The sequence below is a fragment of the Dinoponera quadriceps genome, unplaced genomic scaffold, assembly GCF_001313825.1.
Source record: "Dinoponera quadriceps isolate SergipeBrazil2010 unplaced genomic scaffold, ASM131382v1 scaffold1425, whole genome shotgun sequence".
Lineage (NCBI taxonomy): Eukaryota > Metazoa > Arthropoda > Insecta > Hymenoptera > Formicidae > Dinoponera > Dinoponera quadriceps.
The window spans coordinates 199,547-222,125 of record NW_014555679.1 but is presented as its reverse complement, the minus strand read 5'-3'; the positions used below and the strand labels follow the sequence as shown (position 1 = coordinate 222,125).

Genomic DNA, 22,579 nt, shown 5'->3' with positions numbered 1-22,579 from the left:
GGTGACATTCCGCGATATCGCGTAATGATGCAATTAAATGCAATACACATAAGACGATAATAAATCAGATGTTAACGAGTAACAGCGCCCACAGAACAACGTCGCTCGGAAGCGTAAGCGAGCGTGAGATTTATTGGCGGGTGTTCCAATGCGTATCGAATGCGTCGTTTCCAAGTTACTCGCGCACCGCTTCATCATTTTGTTGCGTCAATTTACGCGGAATTTCTACCATAATGAGAGACGCGTCGCGCTTCGACCACAATTGAACGTTTACGTGTAGTAAATTAGTAGAGCGAGCGAGAGAGAGAGAGAGAGAGAGAAAGAGACAAAGAGATGTCGTTAAAAAAACAAGATACATATTTACATTCGATTTTTTCTCTCGGTATATAACCACTGACAACAAAACCGCAACGACCGTATCCCCGGTAAGACTCCAAATAAGATATCCAGACGATGTATCCCCGCGGAATTGCCAAATATAACGCTCGCGACGCGCCCTTCGAAGGGAATGAAGAAAAAAAAAAAGAGGACGAGGCGATTCACGAACGTTTTACGCTATCGCCGCCTTTCCGCCGTGTTTACTGTAGACGCGCGCGGTTGATTCACGAGGCAAGTAGCCGACGATCGCGACGTAGCTTCGTAGCAAGCCGGTCATCACGTCGGGGGCCGGACAAGCGATCGCTAATCTACGCGTACGTGATCGCGATGCGAACGCGCCCGTCGACTTATTGTCATTCGGCCGTCAGTGTCGGTCGGCGTCGCAATTTGCGAGAATGTGGTCGTCGATAGCGTAGGATTGGACCAACGTCCACCCGTTCGTTCGTGCGTCCGTCCGTCCGTCCGTACGCGTGCACACACATACGTACATTCGTCTCTTTCCGACCTTCGTCTCGTCGTGATCGTCGTCGCAGTCGCAAGCCACAGCCCACTGCACTTTTGATCACGCGCGCACACGCGCGTTCATTATCCGCGTACACACGCGCGCGTACGCACGCACGTGCACGCACGCACACGCCTGCACGCGGAGAGAACCGACCGACCGTCGCATAACCATATTTACGGTTGCGCCGCACCACCCACGTATGTGTGATCGTGAAGGAGTAGTCGGCGCGCGCGCGAACACCGTTTCAACGGAGCACGGGGAAACAGTCGTAAACGCAATTGGAAATCTTTAGCGGATACACTCGCGTAGCGTTCCGTATCCGCGAAGGGATACGGAGAAGAGTTACGAGGAAAGAGAGGGAGGCGAGGATGCCGGTGAGGAAATTTATTTCGCCGTGGGAACTCACCCCTTTGAGGCACGCGGCGAACGTACGTATATACACTAATACGTAAATACGCGCGTATATATATATTTAAAAAAATTATATATATATATGTACATTGCGCTGAGAAAGTAGAGAGGCGGGAAAGGTAGCGATTGAGTTCGACGAGACGCAATCGAGATCCTTCCTTCGTGGCAATTGACGGCACGCGTTAATCTACGGATCTCGCCGAGTAACGCACGATTGCGCGATGATTATTTTACCCGTAATGGTGCATTGAGAAACCCACTTAGTTGAATTAAACTAAATTCTTGTTTGGACACGAACAAACAAATGTTTTGGTTGCAAGAACCAAGGTTTGGTTCTCTGAAACGACGATGAAAAAGGTTTGTTTCAGAGAACCAGAGAAACCTTGATTCTTATAACCAAAACATTTGTTCGTCCACGTCCAAACAAGAATTTAATTCAACTGAACGGGTTTCTCAGTGTAAATAACGTTGCCGCATCCGATAATGGCAAACCATGCGACAATCGTCGAAATTTCGAAATTGCCGGAGAGATCTCGCGGAGATAAAATCGCGCGTAATCAATTATTACGCGTCGATCGCGCGTCGAAAGCCCGGCAATGAATTGACTCGTCGGAGCGATGTTTCCTTCCGCGGTGACGCCTGACGATTTGCTCTCAGGCAATCTGCATAATTCCCGCACGAGAGAGCAAGGGCGTACAGGCGTTGCGCGGCTATGCGCTCTCGTTTTCTTGTCGCGTGACTAATAACGAACCGCTCTCTTCGACGGGTTCGTCCGCAACAATTTGGCCGTTAATTAGAACGAGCGATACGGGTATTACGGTTTTCGCGGACGCATCGTCGGGAAAATCGATATCGCACGAGAGTGCGAGTGCATGCAAGGTCGTGGAGAAATCGCGCGAATCGGCGGGACGCAGCTTCCGACGTCGCTTACCGACGTGCCTTATTGATTCGTGCACGCAAAATGCAGCCAGCTGTACATTTGGAGGATTGCCGCGTGCCGTCTTTCGAAGGAAAGAGATCGGACGAGACGACGACGAGTATGCTCGTTAAAGATTTCATTCCCGACTGGTAGGATTAGTCGTACCGCGAGTGCCACTGGTGATAAAACTAAAAAAACTAATCCCGATTGTGATCAGACATTGAACGACATTGCAAATCCAAGTGTCCCATTTTACACACTTTACGTAGTTACTTTTTACGCGTTTGCAATTTATACGTGTCACCAGTATAATATTTTACAGACAGAAGTGTGTAAAAGTTACACGGCAAATCCAAGTACGTAACTTATGCATGTAAAATCATAATATTAACGAACGTATAAGTGCATAAGATATGATTTTTTTAAAATCACACACTTGTATTTGAATCACACTCGTGATTGTGAGATCTTTCCGAAAATTGAAAAATAACTAGCATTAATCGGATCTCTTCGTTACCTTTCTCGTCTCTGCAACTTCTACTTTCAAGTTCGTCGAAATCTTCATGTTGCACTCTAAGTTAAGCCGGAAGTGACTCGTTCCCCGAAGCAAGGTTCCGTTTAGCGAGGATCGAGCGGGGTCGCCTCCTGGCGATGTACTCGAGGCATGTCCGGGGAAATGATCCATCGTAAAAGAGTTGGTCGTTCTCTCTCTCTCTCTCTCTCTACTCTCTTTCTCCCTAGCGGGCATGAAGCTCCGTAAACCTACGAAACACGCGAATTGCCTGGATAATCGTAGCACCGACGGCAAAAACTCCCGAGCTGCCGAGAGCTGCAGTGAAAGATAAAAAGGGGCTAATAGCTCCGTCTTATCTCGGCCACGCGGAATATTCAACCCGTTAACTCGCGTCCGAGTGCTGGGATACATTTTACAACGAACGCGATATCGCGATTTCGCCGTATCGTCGAACCGTCGCGAAAACTCGGGGAACGACGGTTCGCTCCTCGCGAATTACATTATTTCAAAATAGCTGGGGAAGACGAGGATACAAAAAAAGTTCGCCGTATCATTGCTGTTGTTGTAATTGTCTCTGTAAGTTACCTCTTCGTGAATTGTTGGTGTAAGAAAAAGATACGAAAATTTCCGAGGATGAGCGACGACGGTTATAATAAGAAAAAATAACTTACTGCGTACACCATTCTTCGGCATCGTCTTTTGTATATATTATTCCGTCACGTCGCAAACTTATCGATGGCGAATGAAGGTTCACGCCAGGTTTACCATTACGAGTGCATAGAGAATCTGCACGATGTGTCTCTCCCGAGATACGAATACTTCGAGCCGCGTTAAGAATTAAGACGCAAACATATGAACGATCGTACAGCGGAGGTTAGTCGATGTAAACGCTCAGGTTCAAATATGTCCTCCGTCATAAAGGCATAATTATCGTAAATATATTACACTTTCGAACTGGCGTAGATCGTATCGATATTCAACGAGCGACCATACGGAGATATTCACCTTTTACCAATAGGAATCTTCGCGTTTGCAGATTCCAGCGAAAGCCGCGCAACTTATCGACACGATCTCGCCGGCGTCGTCATCGTCGTCGCGTGTCGCGCTCTGTCGGCGTCGTGACGCGACAGCGCGAGCATCGTGCAGCTTCCTTCCGGACCGGTGCAGCGAGGACCGGCCGCGCGCGCGAGAGAGAGAAAGACAGGGAGAACTCGTTGGAAAATTCTCGCGAATCCCTCCTCGCGATTCCACGAAAGAATGCGGGAGAGCGCGCGAACAACGACTGCGACGGCGACGGGGGAGCGCTGCTCTCGGCGTCGCGACGCATGCGTCGGCGTGCTACGTCGGTACGACGCCGGCCGTAGCCGAGCGGCCGTAGCCGAACGGACGGTACACTAGCGGAGGCAGGGGAGGGACGGAGCGAACAGCTGGCAACACTGACCGGCGATTGATCCTGCGCGGTTGGCACGGCGAGCTCAGTCGCTGACGAACCGTCGAGCGGAGTGAGTTATAATACCGTAATCTGACGAGCGAGCGAGCTACGCACGGAAACAGCCGAGCGCGTTCTCCCCGTCTCTCTCGGTCCCCTTGACTCCGTGCCGACGACCCTCTCTCTCTCCTTCGCACATCCGAGGCTCGTGTACACAGCCAACCGCCCGCGTCTCGTCCATCTCGGTTTGCACTACTGCAAAACTGAGCGTTTCGGCAACGTCGTCCTCTCCGTCAACGGCTCGTGCACCGTTGGAGGGATCACCGTTGCGAGCGGGATATATCCATCCCCTTTCTTCGTCAGCTCGCGGGTAACAATTGCGTTAGCCTATTCGACGAAGCGCGAAAGATCGAGGGAATACGTGCCACTTTCCGCGAAGAGAACTCGTCCGTGCAACAACAACGCAGACCAGCCATCCTCCGATCATCCAGCCAACCAAGCCCGCACCGCCGCCGCCGCATCGTGACGTAGGGGCCGGAGCATGTGAAAATGGATTTTAAGAGCGTGGTGTACAACGCGGCAAGGGACGGCAAGCTCAAACGTCTCAAGGTGAGTGCGGTGCTTCATATCGCTTAATATGCATGACGCCACGTTTCGTCGTAAGCAGCGTCGATCACACGCCGCCGATATCTCGCTTGTGCGTGTACTAGTTTGTCGGCCTGATCATGCAATCGTGTCGCCCCCCCTGCTAAACCGGTACGCGATATCTCGCGAACATAGCCGCAAAATTGGACGGGAACGATCGCCCCTCGTAGCTGACTCCAGCGTGCGTCATCCTCTCTCTCTCTCTCGTACGGCCGGACGACGGAAGTCGAATCTGTCGAAAATTGGTCGCGCCGCCGGTTTTCGACGATCGATTCGCGCGACATTAATGAGCCTTGGCAGGATCGTCTGAAGGACCGCGGCCTCGGAGAGGCATTCGACGTGTTGGCGTGTATGCACCTGCGATATCGGCTCGAAGCGGCGACTCGCTCGCAGAAGCTGCTGCGTTGTTGCGAGGGCTCCGGATGTCGCTTTGTTCGCCCATGGAGGTCGCACGGGATGTTGACGTTTCGTGACGGCAATCCGCACACACACACACGTACGTCTCTCGACGCTTCTCCACGTTCCCCGATGTCGTTTCTTGACGTTTCTTGGCGCGACCACAGACACGAACGATTCGCCTTTGATTCTGTATATCGAGATTTACGCATTATGGGCGTGCTTCTTTTGTGTCAAGCGCGAAGCTCCTTGTCCGAATTAATTGAAACTCGAAGTAGCCATCGTGACAGCTTCGTTCAAAGATGATTTAACCTGTATCTCCTCTCTTCTTTTCTCTCGTCCTGCGTGTAAGATTATTTCGTTGTACTTTATCTTTTAACTGTGCTCACATAAGCACATTCGATGCGTCATCTGCGTATTCACTTCATCGTCATGCGCTTGACGGCGAAATCCTCTTCAGTCCAGTATAATTTAAATTGAAAGCATCGACAAATTTGACGTTCGCAATTCGGATTTCAAAATTTTCAACGAAAATAAAGAGTCCGGGAGAAAAACAGGAGTACAGAGGTAAATCAATTGTTTACATTCTAACAATCCAAGAACAAGGTCAGTGACATCGGGAGAGTAAACTGTATGTGTCAGGTGGCTAATAGTCAAAAGTAATTTGAATAGGTGAGCATGGTGGGAAATCCTGATTGGAAATTTGAAATCTACTGTCGTAAGTGCTGATTTATATGTCTAATAATACTCCTTGAGTCACCAATCCGGTTTGAATTTTCTAACGCTCTTTGCTTTTGTTTGACTTATGTTATTATTATCGAATTTAAGTTTCTATTGGTGTTTCCAGATTGCTATTTTCTCTTTACAACTCCTTTCATCGGTTTTGAAACTTCCTATTGAAATTCCCAACAAAACAATTATAATAAGTAGATTATGTGAAAACAGTTCATTTTATTAACTCGTTAATCATTAAGTCTCACAGCATGGCGAAGAGTTTCAACATTGAAACTCTTGTTCTTTTGTGTTTGAGAAAGTTTGTTAACGTACTCTGAAAAGAGTTTGGTAACAATTACCAAGTTTTGAATAGATTCAACTTAATTGTTTGGTTACTACAATCAAATCATTTAGTATCATATATTATACATAAAGTAGTATGTGGTACTAAATAATTTCGTTGCAGTAACCAAACCCTAATAATTGTTACCAAATCCTCTTTTCAATGTAGAATCTAAATTTCGACTTGGAATAATTTTGGCGTCCAACATCATCTTTTTATTTCTTTCGCGGATAAAGTGACAGTGTAGATATTTTACGCGCGCATCTGCGTAGACGACCGCAGCCGCGATCGAAATACTGTTCTCTGCGTTTCTTGTTGGCGCACGAATTTAGGCTAAGTATTTGCAGCTCACGGTGGTATCATAGACGCGCGTGGGGACAACTTGTGAAACAGTAATATACACACACACATACACGCGCGCACGTACAAACGGGCTTGTCAAGCGCAATTTATATTTCGAAATTTCGTCGCGTGTTCGTTAACCCGTTGTCACGGGAATGCTCGGAAATAGCACGCGCGAGTTTTCCGATACCCGCTCGACAAATTAATCCGTCTAAACCTGACGTGTAATAAGAATCACGAGCTTCGCCATGAAAAGGTTGACTATTAACTCCTCGTCGAGTTCACGCACGTTTCCCCGACGGCTTTAAATTCGCGAGACGTTTTATGCATGCGCACTCGCGATCTTGCAGTATGCAAACATCGTGAATGCCGCAAACGACGTCGAACGTCGTTGGAATTACGACGCGAATTAAAAAAATTTTATTGAGCGGAAACCCACTTGAAATTAAATCGGCGAGACGGAGAGATTAAGGTTTCCTTTTTGTACAACTTCTTGCACTTTCCTGAAACTCGAGTCGCCAAACGTTCTCGCGCTTTCGGCCTTTTGTTATGCAAACATTATGGACGCCGCGCACGACACAGTAGCGTCGCGGTCACAAAATTAACTTGCCGCGGAGACTTTCGGGGAACCAAATTCGTCTCGTGCATTTGCCGAGAGAGTACTCGTGCGCTTGTGTAATATTCCCGAGACCTTGGATAATCTTGAGACTGTCGCTTTCGTGCTTTCTTCATCGACGATTTTTCCTCGACGCTCGAGAGAACACACCTTGAGAATACTTGGGGAATATTTCATCTACGTGAAATCTTTCCACGAACAATACCCACAACGGAAGTTTTCCCCCGACCGTAGAACTTTCCTGTGTCGGCGTTGCGCTCGTCTTAGCGCGTATCAGCAGATCGCGTTGAAAAATCGTACTTTAATGATCGTATTCCGTCGGCGCGCGGGATTTCAAAACGTTTGGCACGGCTTAACCTTGCGGCAATCTGCGACGAACTCGCAATACCGTAGCAAGCACGGCCGCGACTCCGTTTATCGGAGAATATATGGAACTTCGGAACGGTAAATTTCTGCGTGTTTGCTGGCACAACAAAGGATCGTCGGAGATCCGCGAATCCGGCGGTCTCGGCTCGAGTTTACGGATTCGAAAGACCCTCGCATTTCCGAACATGAGCATGTGCACCGAGACGGAAAAGGAATAATGCAATTATTCGGATTCACAAATTCACTCAAATTAAGATGTACATGCATCATTTATCAATATATTTATAGTATGCATTCTATTAGAATTATAAATTAACGTTATCAAATTACGTCGCTTCAATTATTCCACGCAATTTCAATTATTCGACATTAAATTACATTTAATTGATTCGCACCGTACAGTACTCCGTGTGTAATGCGCGTCCGTGCATATGCGTGTGCCTCACGTACACTCTTTATTAATGAAAAATACGGGGATACCGAGAAGTGCACCCAATTCAATTTTTAGATCGTCTTATCGCTTCGATCGATGGGTCTCCGATAAACGAAGTTACGAGGAGATACGAGCGAGACAAAGACAAGGAGAACGAGAGAGAGAGATTTTAAAGAAGATCCGCGACGAGAGGAGAGATGCGCAGGGAGACTTTTCTTCCCTCTCGACTCGCGTTTATCTCGAGTAGGAAATAGCCGCAGCAAACAGCGGTTATATTTAGTAGCGGGACGTCCATAGACGCGCTCACGGTTGAACCTGCCTGGTCGCGACCCTCCGTGCGCGTTCGCTTCTCTCTCTCTCTCTCTCTCTCTCTCCACACACGTGCCACGTGCACGCGTAAAATACGTGTGTGCAAGACACGACTTTATAGACTTGTACAAAGTGAAGCCAAGTTGAAGATTGATGCGGTGATCGCCGGCAATGTGTCACGTCGATTGGTGTCGAACTGAGAAAAAGGTACTTAAAAATCTACTTGTGAAACATAAAGTTTATTTATTACAGAAATAAGATTTATTTGACAGAAAGAAACCTTATATCTTATAAATAGATTTTTAAATAGAGGAAAAGATGGTTTTATGGCTCCCCATTTACATTTTGTACAATAATTTTGTTAATAATTAATATTTTAAATCGCGAACTGCACGATTACATTCGTCAAAATTTATTCAATCGATTCTAGACCTGAAATTATGAATTATTTATTACTTAGGATATTATTTGTAAAAATATGATGACACTGTATAATGTTTGAAAAAAAATAAAGGTAATAATAAGACTTTCAACTAAAATAGATAGATTTAAAAAATTGGTTTTGTTTAAATTAAGAATGTTTTGTTACAAAATTAAGTGTGCCTTGAAAACGTTTCGAAATGCTCAAAGACAAAAATGCATTATAACAAGTGCCAGCTATTGTGTATTTACGTTATACGTGTCGGTGTCATTACGTCATACGTAATGGCGAGCTGCTAAATATATAATTCCACAAGTAATTATTAAAATTCGTCACCTAATAATGGACATATTAACAAGGACCGTAATTCCACCTTCTCTATTTTTCCTTATTGCGCGAGTTTTCCACTTCAGTGATAATGTTTAATTTTCACGGCATAACTCGCATGTTCCTCGAGAATAATTTAGAACGACGCATCCGGGGCTTGTTTCGCGCGCGATCGCTTTCGCATATTAAGGAGTAAGAAGTCTCGAGTGAAATTAATTCACGCGGAGGTGAGTGAAACGCTGTTCTATTCGCGCTCCGACGGCGACGGTGATCGATCGAACTCGATGTACGCGCAAAGCGCGCATCTCTCGCGTTATGAATCGACGAGGGAATTACAACCGATCGCATTATCATCGTCATGCGAGCAGCTCGCGTTCTGATCTTTTGCGATACGACGGAGTGATAACTCCGATAGATAGATCGATTTAATGAAACAGCAAGAGCTGCGATGGATCGACCTCATCCGTGTCATTTCTCGTAAGATAAAGCGTCGCTCGCCTTACACCTTACGATTGATAACGCAAGTCCGCGTTTATTAATCGACACTTGCGGCGGATTCGGTTTCCCGACGAATCGATAAAGATCCAGATTAATTTATCGCCATATGCTTTTTACATTAACATGAAATTATCATTCGCTTATCGGTGGCGCGCGTGACGTGCCTTCCATTCGCAGCGAGCGAGCCTCATCAGTGATTCGTCTTTGTCGGTGTTCCCAGAGTGAAAGTGTTTTCGCTGAGATGTTATTGGCGGAACGTTTGTCTTATCGATATGACCGTGTCTGCGATCCGTCTGCTCTGAACGACCGATCGTCCTATCGATCGTCGATTGTTGTCGTAATACCAATCATTTTCCTGCGGAAAACCGTGAGCCGAGTGGATTTCGCCAAGGTCGGTGCCTAGCACTTTGACCTTAAACTTGACAACGTGCATTGTACGTGTATACCAATTAAACTTTTTGTATTTGCGACTTTATCATTGCATGTTCGCAGTTTGAAAACATTTGCGTCGATTATACTTACAAATAATGTAACCTGCCATGCAATTATAGTTTGTAATTGCCATTGTCCGTTGCGCAATCACTTCTTATACAGGAAACATAAGAGCAGATTAAATTCCTTGTTCCGTATCTCTGTGTGCTTGCGTCTATCGAGTTTCCTCGATGGGCACGTATCGTGTTGCGTAGCTCGCGCACTTAATTAGTCCAGTTTCGCCAACTCTCGAGGGTTAATTCGTGTCCAACGCGCGCCTACAGTCGACACGGGGAAGTATTAATAACGCGATTTTCCTTCCTCGTTGACGTCAAACTCGTTTTTAACTGGTTTCTATCGCAGCTTATGCAAAGCTACGAGCGAACGCGTCTTTGCTCACGGCGTACACTCGAGTCGCGCTACCGCCTAATCTAATCTCCATCTTTTTATCATTACCAAGAAAAAACGATCAGGGGGCCGAAAGATCCACGGCGAATTCGGCATTTTTCCCGATGACATCGTTGTTCACCTTATAGTTTGCTCATAGTTTATTTTAGCGACACGTTAGAAAAGGGTGCGTGACGACGATAGGGAGAGAGAGAGAGAGAGAGAGTAAAGAGAGAGGAGCTATTAATACCCGTCAGTAAATTGGCGAGACGTCGCTCCGTTCGCGTGATGCTCATCGAGAATTTGTAGGGCTACTTCCGTCATAAATTGCCGATCGATCGTCGAACCGCGGCAACCGGTCGCGGAATCTAATTCAGGAACCGAACTCGGCTTTACTGATGACAGGATATATTTATCTATCCGTGGCTTTATTTCGCCGCTGTTGCTTTCGGCAGAGTCGAAAACGAGAAAGAGAGAAAAAAAATGCAGACTATCGTACGCGTACTAGCGAGACTAGCGTGCGCACGCGATGCACACGCGCGCGGATGTATGGTAATGTAACACAACAGGTCGTACTTTATTCGCCGAGCGCGATCGATTGTCCACGAGCGAAAGTTAGCGCGCTTTAGACGCACAATAATGCGAATAGACACGCACGGAGAGTTTTGGTTTTAGAACGATGTCGAGCGAGCATTAATACGACGAATCTCCCGCGCGAAGTCAACTTTCCTTCACAGGATGCCGGGAGCGCGATACGTGATTTCGAAAATGTTCTCGGTATTCCTCGACGGTCGAAAATATTCGTCGAGAGCTATCGAGCGCCAGCAGAAGTGTTTGCTAATTCCTCGTAGGAGAGACAATGTATCTCTTATCGCGCGATCACCAGAGTTATCGTGCTGTATATGAGCAAAGGTCCTATTATACATCTCTCTCGACGTTTCGACGGCGATGTAATTTGGTCGTCTTGATTCGCTCAAATTCGGCCCGATAAGAGTCCAACCTCGGCACGAGTTCTTGGAAAATTCGCGATCCGCGTCGACGATACGTCGACGACACTTGAGAATTCGCTAATTAACGCGACGATTCTCTCTCTCTTTCTTTCTCTTATAATTACACACCACACATATCGACCGAAAACTATTCGATCCGCATAGAGCCTGTTGATGCGAGAAGCGTACTATTTATTAACAACTCCATGGCCGAGGCAATAAACGACATTAAGATCGATCCGCCTACCGAACTCTATTTATAAGCCCAGTCAACAGGCGAACGCGAGCCCCGCTAGTTGCAAATGGTTAAAATAGCCGCATAGGTGTAACCTGAAATGAACCAGTCAATCGGGAAAATAACGATCCCTGAGAGGACCCCTGACCTTTTGGCGCAGGATTATCGACAGAGTTGCGCGTGTATCGTCGCACGGGATTACGGCCGACCTGACCTGTCGCTCTGCGGCTCGTCGAGGCTTGGCCGCGGAGGATCGATTCTGTTACTTCGCATTGGGACAAACAGATCGATCTGCATAATTCATCCCATATAAAAAACAATAACATTGTTCGACGATCCTCCACAAAACACATTTCGTGCTTGTGTTAAAAAATCGGTTCTTGTTAAAAATTTTCGTATTAAATTTCTAACATACCTGTGTGTTAATTTAATATAAATGTATTTATATTATCTCAATATATATTTTGTGTTAGGTCTTAGTATTCAGCATGTGTAAGCATTAAAATAACACATATAAATATTAAGATAACATATTTTATATTTCACTGTCGATTAACATATCATGGATGTTAATTTTATTGAATATTATTGGTGACATATTTTCTATGTTAAAATTTATAGACAAGTTGTATTAATTCTCTAATTATTCTTAATAACGATTGTTATTTTAAAATTTAAACAATACGCAAAGCCCGTGCCACACGATATCAGATTGCATTGAAGATTGAGATTAAATTGAAATTTGACCAGTTAGTGCAAAAAGTTTACTAAATTTCGCTAAACTTGAATTTAGTGAACTTTGCGCTGATTAACCAAATTTGAACGCACTCTCAATCTCCAATGCGTAGTCTGATACAAACTTAAGGTAAGCAATTATACATCGCAAGTTCGTCTCATCAGTGGCATGTTTTTCAAATATGATTGAATGAGTTATTAAATGACACATAATTACAAAGATTTCAGCAAAATCACTGTTGACATTCTAAGAACAACGCGATGAGGAAGAAGTGATAAGTATAACATTTTTTTAATATGAAAATACCATTTGTTATATGTGATATTATAAATATATCAATTTAACATGCAATTTGCTTCCAAATAGCATCAAAGTGTTACATATTTTGTGTCAATTTCTTAATTAACATAATATTTGTGTTATTTTTCAACATATTCATCTTATATTAAATTAACACAAAAACTTTGATGGACCGTTTGGGAGGAGGGATATATGTTAAAATTAGCACATAATTTTTTTACTGTGTACTGCTCGTCATCGTAGTCTTTTCCCGTCGTGAAAAATACGTGGTCGATTGCTCGCACTCACGATAATTCGATTATTCGATCGTCGGTGCATTCGTCGAGGCATCGCACGAATAGCGCACTTGGCGCAATTAAAACCGATCGACGACGTCGGAACCAGTCATCGGATAGCTCGCTCATCCGATCGAGCCGGCGTGGACTGGATGACGGTCTCCTATTACGCAAGATAATACAGTTGAGTGTATATGTGAACATGCGTGTGCATATGTATATATATACGTTTAACATAGTTTCGTGTACACATACGTGTATGCGCGGGCGTGCAATTGCGTAACGTACTAACAGCTCTCACGGGTTCCAAGGTTGGCGGCACCAATTTGCAACTTGACTCCGCTCCTGATTTCAGTGATCTCTCTCTCTCTCTCTCGATTGTGTGAAGATACCAGTCTTCGCGTAATATCTTTGAGATCGCGACAACGCGTGAATAAGTGAACGATCGAGTGAGTGAGCGAGCGAGTGAGCACGCCCCTTGCGAGGATGATCGTGAACAAGCAGATTTTTAAAGAAACCGCGGTGGTAGTGGTGATCGAGAAAGAGAGAGAGAGAGAGAGAGAGAAATAGAGAGACTTTTCTCTTGGCATGCGCCGTCATTTTTCATTTTTCCGTCGCCGATAGTCCTGGCAACTTCGCCGACGCTGCGCGCGGCTGTGCCAATCTACTTCCCTTATCGCTGCCCCGCGATACATATATCTAATCACGCGTACATGATGATTGTAACATATTAACGGCGAAAGCACAGTCGACACCCTGAATGGCATTACAATTTGTAAATATAATTGAATGATAGCGAAATATGAGCGTTTCGTAAATAAGTTACATCACACGAGAGAAAGGAGAGAGACACTCTCCCGTATCGTTGCAAAAGAAACGATATTCGAATCTTATCTCTTCGTCTCTCAACCTCCCTCGGTCTAAATTCTCTTTCCCCGGAACAGAATGCAAGTCTAATTTTTCTTTTATCTTATCTGCGAGATAATGAGTATCCTTCATATGTAACGTATTTTATATTCATCGAGTAATATTTCACAGTGTCGACTTCTTCGGAGAGATAAGGCTGGAGATAAAAGAGAAAATAAAAGAATCGAAAAAACACGATGAGGGAATAGGTAATGATAAACTCGCCGACGCCGATTTCTCGCGAAGCCAAGCTCGGGGAGCAGAGCAGAACAGAGCTGAGCGGAGATATCCGTCTTTGCTCTCGTTTCGTGATTAGTAGAACGTTTCGCGCTTCGAATCACATCGAGAAAATATACTTGACGTAACGAGACGAAGTTAGAGGAAAGAAAAGAAAACGAGAGAGAAACGAAAGAATTCAAACTCCCGGAATGCTCCCGAATTCATAACGACGTTTCCTCGACGTTCTCGCGAGCTTCGCTCCGAAGCTCATCGAAATCGGAAAGAGATAGGTAGAGAGAGAGAGAGAGAGAGAAAGAGAGAGAGAGAGCTGTAGAGAGTACGACGATCGTTTCCTCGTCGCTCCGGTTGTTCCTGCGCGTAACTGCAAGCTCGGTCTCGCCGCCGGGTTAAATCCCATGGTCGAGTTATGTAATCCCGAACCCGAAGCTGGGAAGAAGGGAGGAGGAGCGGAGGCTAAGAGCTACAATGTTGGTGGTTCCTGAGGTCACGGCGCGAAGATCGATAAGGACCTCGGTTCTCATTGTACTATCTCCATCAAGTCGTCCTTGCCGGTGCGAACAAAACGCGCTCTGCTATCGCGTGCGTCTCTCTCTCTCTCTCTCTTTCTCTTTTTCTTTGTATTTCCCTCTCTCGCTCGCTACAACGATGTAATCGACTCCACTGCCGTCGGTCGTGGAGAAGGTTTCGCTCAATACCTTGACATTGTCCGGAGCTACCGGGCGCCTCTCTCGCTCTTTTCACGCCTGCCGCGCTTTTCCGCGTTTACCGCGGAAACCTTTTTTCCCCACCCGCGTCTTTTGCGTTCGCGTGCGACCGCTCTCACCGTTACGCGCCTCGGCGCGTAATCTAACACCGTTGTCGTGTGTATTCCACTTCGTCACGCGATATCATCTCGCCACGACCGATTTCGGAGTGGACGCGAGATCGACGTTTGACGAGTGGCGCGTCTATATCGCGCTGATAACCTCCGGTTACGTTAATAGATGTGTCGCTGGTGAAAAATTGTGATTGGAAAACCCCGTTATCTCGTACGTGAGAAAAACGCGTTGGGCGAGTACGATGAGTCAATTCAACAGTCGTATGTCTCTCTCTCTCTCTCTCTCTCTCTCGTTTAAAGTTATTGCACTGTTTTAGTATTTTTAGTATTTTTCCTTCTCTATTTCTCGAATCACAGGTTCTTCCCGAAAAATCATCGTTCATTCTTCTCCCTCGGAGCGAGTGTCGAATCATCGCGCGCGGCCGCCTTTGTTCCCCAATAAAATCCGACGCGAGGCTCTTGCACTCGCTTCAGGCACGAGAAACACTCGGCGCTCACCAGACGTTGAGGATATCTGGACTGAATATTTATTTAACTTTCAACGACCCCGTCGAAAGCCGGCTCTCTCGCTCTCTCCCTTTCTCTTCCTCTTTTTCCAGCACTCTCATCCTGTAGTTGCCTTTCCACGAGCGAATGTGAATCGGGAGGGTTATTGTCTCCGTCCGTGTGTTCTCGAAAAACAACAGCCCGACGCTTCGCAACCGCTTTTAAGGAGCGTATTTGCGTTCCTATGGGACGTATGAGGACGAATCGAGTAGACAAAATGCACGTTGTGTGTGTGTATATGTGTGCATAAGACGAAAAGTAACTCGGGGAAATCGGACGTACCGAGGGAGACGTTTGAAATTGATTAAAGCCAACTTAGAATAAAACGAATAACGATCGAGACCAACCAAAATTAGAATTTGCTATAGTTAAAAAAAACCCCCCGCTTTTTTCAATTTTCCTTCGGAAAGAAACCGAAAATATTCGCGGAAAGTTGAAAAAAAAAGTTTCCTTTGCAATTTAATTGTCTGTAAAAAGAAACCCAAGAATCGCGGAAAAATGAAAAAAAAAACGGTTCTTCCGAATCTTTAAAACTATAAAATTGACACTATATGAATTAGAATTGATCCAATGAAAACAGATTAAAAATATGATTGAACATTAATATTCGTTAATATTTCTTTTGTTTCGTTTTATATTCGCTATATTTAATGTAATATTTTGTTGACAGATAATTGCGTTAATAAATGATTATGCTAGAATAATACATGAGGTCGAATTTTTCTCATGTATATTCTCTCAGTTATATTTATCGCGATATCACCGCGCTAATGCCGGTCGGAGCGAAGAGAAAATGTCGATATTTTAAAATAGCTATCCCTACGGAATATCGACGCACCCATGTATGATCTTCGAATGATGTGCGCTCTTTAAAAGCGAACGAACGAACGAAGGCGTCGTACTAAATTTAAGCATCTCCAAGTGCGTCTCAGCTTCGCGTTGTGTCGCGCCGGCCCTCGGACAAGCGGATTGGAACGGAGATTCTCGTACCATGTTCTAATATTACTCGTACACCGGTAGAATACGCGATGAGTCAGAGACATAACCGGGACATAATTCCGCGTGAAGCGAAACGATGGGAAAGACGAGACGAACGCGGAAATCCCGCGATTCAAGAGGTTCAACTCACGCGATAAATAGTACACAATATAAAAAAGAGAAAAGGGGAACTATACAATGTTCCGCGTGATGGGTCGGCACTCATCTTTATTCGCTAATATTTGATTATTATCTGTCATTTATTTATTTATTTATTAGACCGCGCGATATACAACAGCGCTGAAAAATTATCCGCGGAGTTGTCGATGAAAAGTACGCGCGGAGAATCGTATCAGACGATGAGTCGCGTATTCTGTAATTATTAATTTTAACAAAAACGTAAAATCTTAACTTGGAATTTTCTTTCGTCGAGCGCATCGCTGTCGTGTATTATTTATTCATGAAAGACAGACGTTTCCGTTTGCTCGGATGACACTGCTCATTGTCTTCGCATAAATCGCGTCGTTAGGGAAACAGCTCGAATTATCCGCCAACCGTACTTCCGCCAATGCCGACCTGTTATTTTTGTATAAGATTTTGCGTAGCATACCGGTCGTCGAAGTTGAAGGAAAAAAAAAAATAAGAAATGAGAATCTCGGCGAAAGGATATTTCTCTTCTACTGAAGAATACGAGTAATTGGAAGAGATGTAGGAAGTGAGAATACTTCTCACATTCGTCTCGCGTTAATAAATGCTATCTCGAGTAAGTGGCATCTGCAACTTTTTGTAGTGTTACCGGTCTTAGCAGCCGGGAGTCTCTTCGAACGAAGATTTAATTTTGAAATCATGACGCTTGCAGGCTTTCTTATGCCGAGTATTCATTTATATTCGTTACTCGAATAGTCGAAAGCAGGTATCTCGAACTGATCGGTTTGACTTTAAAGACCATCGGCATTAACGTGTACCGTATTTCTCATGCGTCAATCTATTCATCCAAAACCGGAATTATATGTCATTTCCTTTTTTACAGGTGCAAGTAGAACATTGGGTCTTCACTGTCCCCCTTTGCTGACGGAGAGTTAAATAACAACTCTTGATACGGACTTAAAAATTATTGTAATTTATATCATATCAATGTTGCAGTTAAAAAGTATTAGGGCGCTATTAATGAGTTGCGATAGTTCCGGAATAATATCGAATGCATGTCGAAATCGTGCGGATTAAAAGACAATGAAGAGGCTATCCTAGAGAATAGGACGATGAGACTATTGTTTCGATAAATTAATCAATAGCCAAAGTATAACAATCACCGGTGAATCGGTGTACGAAATTGTTACGACACGTTTCCTGTCGATTAACAATATCGCTCGTGATTGGCCATTTTCTCGAGCGCCGATTACATCGTCGGAAGTTAATATTGGCGATCAAACCGGAAATTTGTGCAAGCAGGTCAGTCGTAAGAGCGGAATCAACGTGAAACGTCGTTCGCGCGCAAGTACCGTGTGCGCGATTGCGATATTTTTTTCTAATTAATTGCGATCGACTCGCGCACCGCACGCCTTTCCATAAAACACTTTCGCGTAGATTTTCCTCTTTTTTAATTACGCGCGGGATATAAAGTGCGTCCGCGAGACTCGTTTGTGTTTTTTCCACGAGAGTCCACGAAAGGATTACTCGCGGTTTCCGTGCGGCACGAACGGCGAGAACGAACAGGATCGGCACTTTCGATTCGGAATTCGCGAGGATAATGGCAAAGGTAAATCGGTGCTTTCTAAACGAAATATCCAGTCAATTAGGAAACGCAACATTTTTTTTCATTCGAACGTGACTTGAATATTTTTTGAAAACGAATTTTTTTATCTATTAAAAATATTATATATTTTAATATATTTTAATATATAAGGTCTAGTAAAAAGTAATCCATTATTTTTGTATCAAATTGGAGGCTTTATTTAACATAGTTACAATGATCCGATTTAGGTCAAATATGCACCGTTTTGTTCGATAACTTGTTGCCATTTCGAAGATAATTACATTATGCCTCTCTCATAGAAACCCTCGTTCCTATTGGCAAAAAACTGGGAAAGTCGATTTTCACAAGCTTCTCTTGAGGCGAATTTTTCACCAGCAAAAAAATTCGCCATAGACAGGAACAGGTGGTAATCACTTGGTGCCAGGTCCGGACTATAAGGTGGATGCAAAAGAACCTCCCAACCAAGCTCCTGGAGTTTCTGGCGAGTCACTATCGATGAGTATGGCCTGGCGTTATCCTGATGGAACACAATTCCTTTCCTATTGGCCAAAGCTGGCCGCTTCTGGGCGATTGCTTCCTTCAGACGGTCCAATTGTTGACAGTACAGGTCCGAATTAAGAGTTTGGCCGTAGGGGAGCAGCTCATAGTAGATAATTCCCTGCCAATCCCACCAAATACACAGCAAAATCTTCCTGACCGTCAACCCTGGCTTGGCCACCGTTTGCGCCGGCTCATCGCGATTCGACCACGATCGTTTTCGCTTGACGTTGTCGTAATTGACCCACTTTTCATCACCAGTAACTATCCGCTTCAGAAATTGATCGATTTTGTTGCGATTCAGCAGCCATTCGCAGATGAAAATTCGATCCATGAGGTTTTTTTACGTTAACTCGTGTGGCACCGACACATCGAGCTTCTTTTTGAATCCAGCCTCATTTAAATGGTTCCAAACGGTTTTTTGTGCAATGTTTAGCTCCTTGGCGATCGAAACGGTGCTTACATGACGGTCGGACTCGACGATTTCCATTATTTTATCAACATTTTCGACAATTGGCCTCCCGGAGCGTGGTGCATCTTTGACATCAAAATTACCGGAACTGAATGGACGAAACCAAAATTGCGCGTGATTGGCTCTTACAGTATCAGGACCATAAACACTATTGACATTTTTAGCCGCCTGGCTTGCGTTTTCGCCTTTATCGAAGAAAAACAGTAAAATATGGCGTATTCTCTCTTTGCTGGTGTCCACTTTGACGCGCGCTCAAACAATACTGAGTCAAGCAATCACAAAACTGTCTGAGAGGTTTTTTTTAGTACGAAATCTTAACTTTCTAACGCCATCTGGCGTAATCCGATCGGACTTATACAACGCGAAATACAGATTAGTAAAGCCCTCTATTGAAAAAATAATGGATTACTTTTTACTAGACCTAATATTTTAATAAAATATAAATATACATTACATTTTTAATATTTTATATTCTATTTTATCTATCTTAATCACACACCATCGTTGTCCGTGATTTTTCGCCAACGAACTGACGGCATTCGTCTATCTCTGTCGTAGAAAGTGACCGGTTTACCGTCGAAGAAAGCATTGAAAGTCGAACCGAATTTTTTGGTCGATCCAATATACCTAAACGGTATTCTCAGTGATACTTTTTTGTGGAACTTATGATGTTACTGTACTTAGGATTTTCGTCGTTGTGTGTGAATGTGTGCTATCGGCACGACGATCTCGACACATCGATGCGTGACATTGCACAATTGCCCGATATAACCTGGGAACCAGTGATCGAATATCGGTCGATTGAACTTCGTGACATATCGCTTTTTTCAGTTTTTTCGTTAACGCTCGAGACATGACATCTCTGTCATTTGCATAATCACTAATGCGATGAAGTTGTGACGCGTTATGAGGTGCGTTTCTCGGTTCTTTCCACGCTTCGCGGAAAATCTGGACACTGTGGAACGCGGAAAACCAGCGCGAGATCGTTATCAGTGATTCATAGAGCTGCATTCATGCGTGAAACGATCGGTTTTCATGTGTCGCATGCTCGAGAACTCTTCGGAATATCTCCTACGTATGTGCAAGCGCATTTCGCGTTCTTATTCGCAACTGCGCTCCTCCCCTCCTTCCATGACGCCTCCTGAAAACAGTACGCTCTTTCTTAATATTCGCAAGACGAAAAAATACAGATTATTTTGGATAATTCCAAGCAAATTTTTTCGAATTATAACAAACGATAAGGAAAAGGTTAAAAAGCAAGTATCGAGCGTGACACATTCGTGTGATCTAGAAATGTCAAACTGATAACGCGCGTATACACGTGAAAAGGTAAAAGTAAAATTAGATTTTCCTTGGCACTTGACGGTGAATGTTAATATAACTTTTTTTCCATTACACGCGTTGATTGCACCAATCTTCACGATGGAAACGAATCGGGACGAATTTTTCTATCCGCCAAATATTTCACTTTTCGTCGCAAATTTGCGAACTTTAATCAATCTTTCCGTGTAAGATTTTCCCGGAGAATACAGTAGCGCGGCTCGATTTACATTTGCCGAGTGTCACTCGCTAAATAATTCGAGCGACGCGTTCGATTTCGGAAGGACGCTCTCGGCCACGAAAGAAACCGGATGTTTTGCAAAGTTACCCGTTTGCGACGTCGTGACTCATGAATTCGCAATGCGTACGCACCCCACAAAAGGCGATACTCTCAATTAAGTCGGTGATTGGGCAAGCAATTAGTAGCTACGTGGCATGGTGACAAGGCCCAACTGATGGACTTAATGATGAGAGTCGAGTGAATTTCGTGCCGATTTATCGTTGTTCATTTGCATTGTAAATTTGTCATACGTTAATACGACGATGTCGACGGATAATAAATCGGGTAATAAATCGATAAAAAAGGTTAACAAAAATATAAGTCGAATTTCAGCACATCGGTGATGGACAATCGTGTACGATAACATACGCGGTCACTCGCCTTGAAGTCGTGGTTTTTTTTTTCTTTCATAGCTAGTTCTACATTGAAACAACACCCTGTCAAAAATATCATTCAACGTCGCGAGCGACATTTCGAATTCTTTTGTTCTGTCGCTATGCAGAACGCCGGCTAAAATAAACGATGAAATCGCTCAAACCGATCGGACATCATAGAGAACGATTGACGCGAGATCGAGACGAACGAACGAACGCAGTGAAGTCCTCGTTTTTCTCGTTTGCATTTCGTCTCGTCCCAGCAGATATTTTCTCAACACCGTATGATTCGACAGGTACTTTCCCGTTGTACGTTACTTATCCCGCGTATCTCGCTTGACAAATACGTTACCTCAGAAATGCAAATCAGATGTAGCAACACCAAATCGATAGTTTCCTATCATCAATTGACGTAATGCTACGCTTGTTAAGATTATTTTCCGATATGTTGCATAAGCGAATATTATTCAACGAAACCTGACTGCTCGTGGAAGTGATAGCGTGGGATTCTTAATTCCTGTGATTACCGATTAATAAATAAAAGAGAAAATAAAAATTTGCGAAATAATAATTAGGATAAATAAGAAATGAAATATAAAATATTTCATTTCTCACACTATTTATATAAATATAAAGAATATCTTAGAATAGCCGCACGCAGAGTGTCGAAAGATTTCTTGTACCCAAAAAAAAACTTTCCCGTATCAAAATTTGAACGATACTTTTTAAATGATAGCTATTTAAAATTGACGAATTAGTGTACGAGACTACTCGTGAATCAGGAGCGACACATGTTTAACGAAACTATAGAAACATTATGTGAGTCTAGTCTGTTTTTCTTCCGTTTCACTAAAGACTTTAATCATACATCTATTTATAACATCCGGATTTATTATTAATATACGAAAAAATTTGTTTCTACTGAAAGAACAATTGAAAATAAAATAATATATTTAATAAATAATACATAAATAATTTTGGCGCAAAATTGGTTCTTCTAACATTTAAAAAATGTTGACTCTTGAAAAAAAAAACATATTTATAAGTTATGTTCAAAATAAATGTAGATATTGCATATAAATATATAATAAAATATTTAATGCTATAAAATAAAAAAAATATATTCGGCTCAGATGATGTTTTGCAATTTCGATCAACGCAGAGCGTACATTACTCTTGATTCGTGCACAATTTAATGCGTTAATTCATCAACTTTAAGTAGCTCTCATCTAAGAACTGTCGTCTCAGCAATTTTGGCAAAGGAAAAAGATGCTTCTTTTGGTGGTCGAGAATTCCCCGGTGCGCTCCGTGCGCGGTTATTCTCGGACACACTATATGACACATAATGAAATTTGCGAAAATACAAACATACGGCTGATCCAAGTAACAATTTCTAA

At 43.8% G+C, this 22,579-nt stretch overlaps 2 protein-coding genes across 3 annotated transcripts in view; one reads left to right on the top strand and one right to left on the bottom strand.

Annotated features, from left to right (window-relative positions):
• Positions 1-4,003, bottom strand: part of LOC106745129 (protein groucho-like) — an 87,404-nt gene extending 83,401 nt beyond the window's left edge. Inside the window, exons 1-2 of the mRNA XM_014620420.1 lie at positions 3,733-4,003; positions 2,731-2,975 (exon numbers count right to left, since the gene is read on the bottom strand). The gene's annotated coding sequence lies outside the window, so the exon portion shown is untranslated. The remainder of the gene's footprint in view (positions 1-2,730; positions 2,976-3,732) is intronic.
• Positions 4,004-4,205: 202 nt separating this feature from the next.
• LOC106745130 (protein fem-1 homolog CG6966) overlaps positions 4,206-22,579 on the top strand; it is a 39,891-nt gene continuing 21,517 nt past the window's right edge. The window contains exon 1 of one of the 2 annotated variants that reach the window (XM_014620424.1): positions 4,206-4,765. In XM_014620424.1, the coding sequence (XP_014475910.1) occupies positions 4,706-4,765 (60 nt within the window). In that variant the 5' untranslated portion in view covers positions 4,206-4,705. Of the gene's footprint in view, positions 4,766-8,299; positions 8,528-22,579 lie in introns of those variants that run through there. The other variant, XM_014620425.1, reaches the window with a different exon arrangement.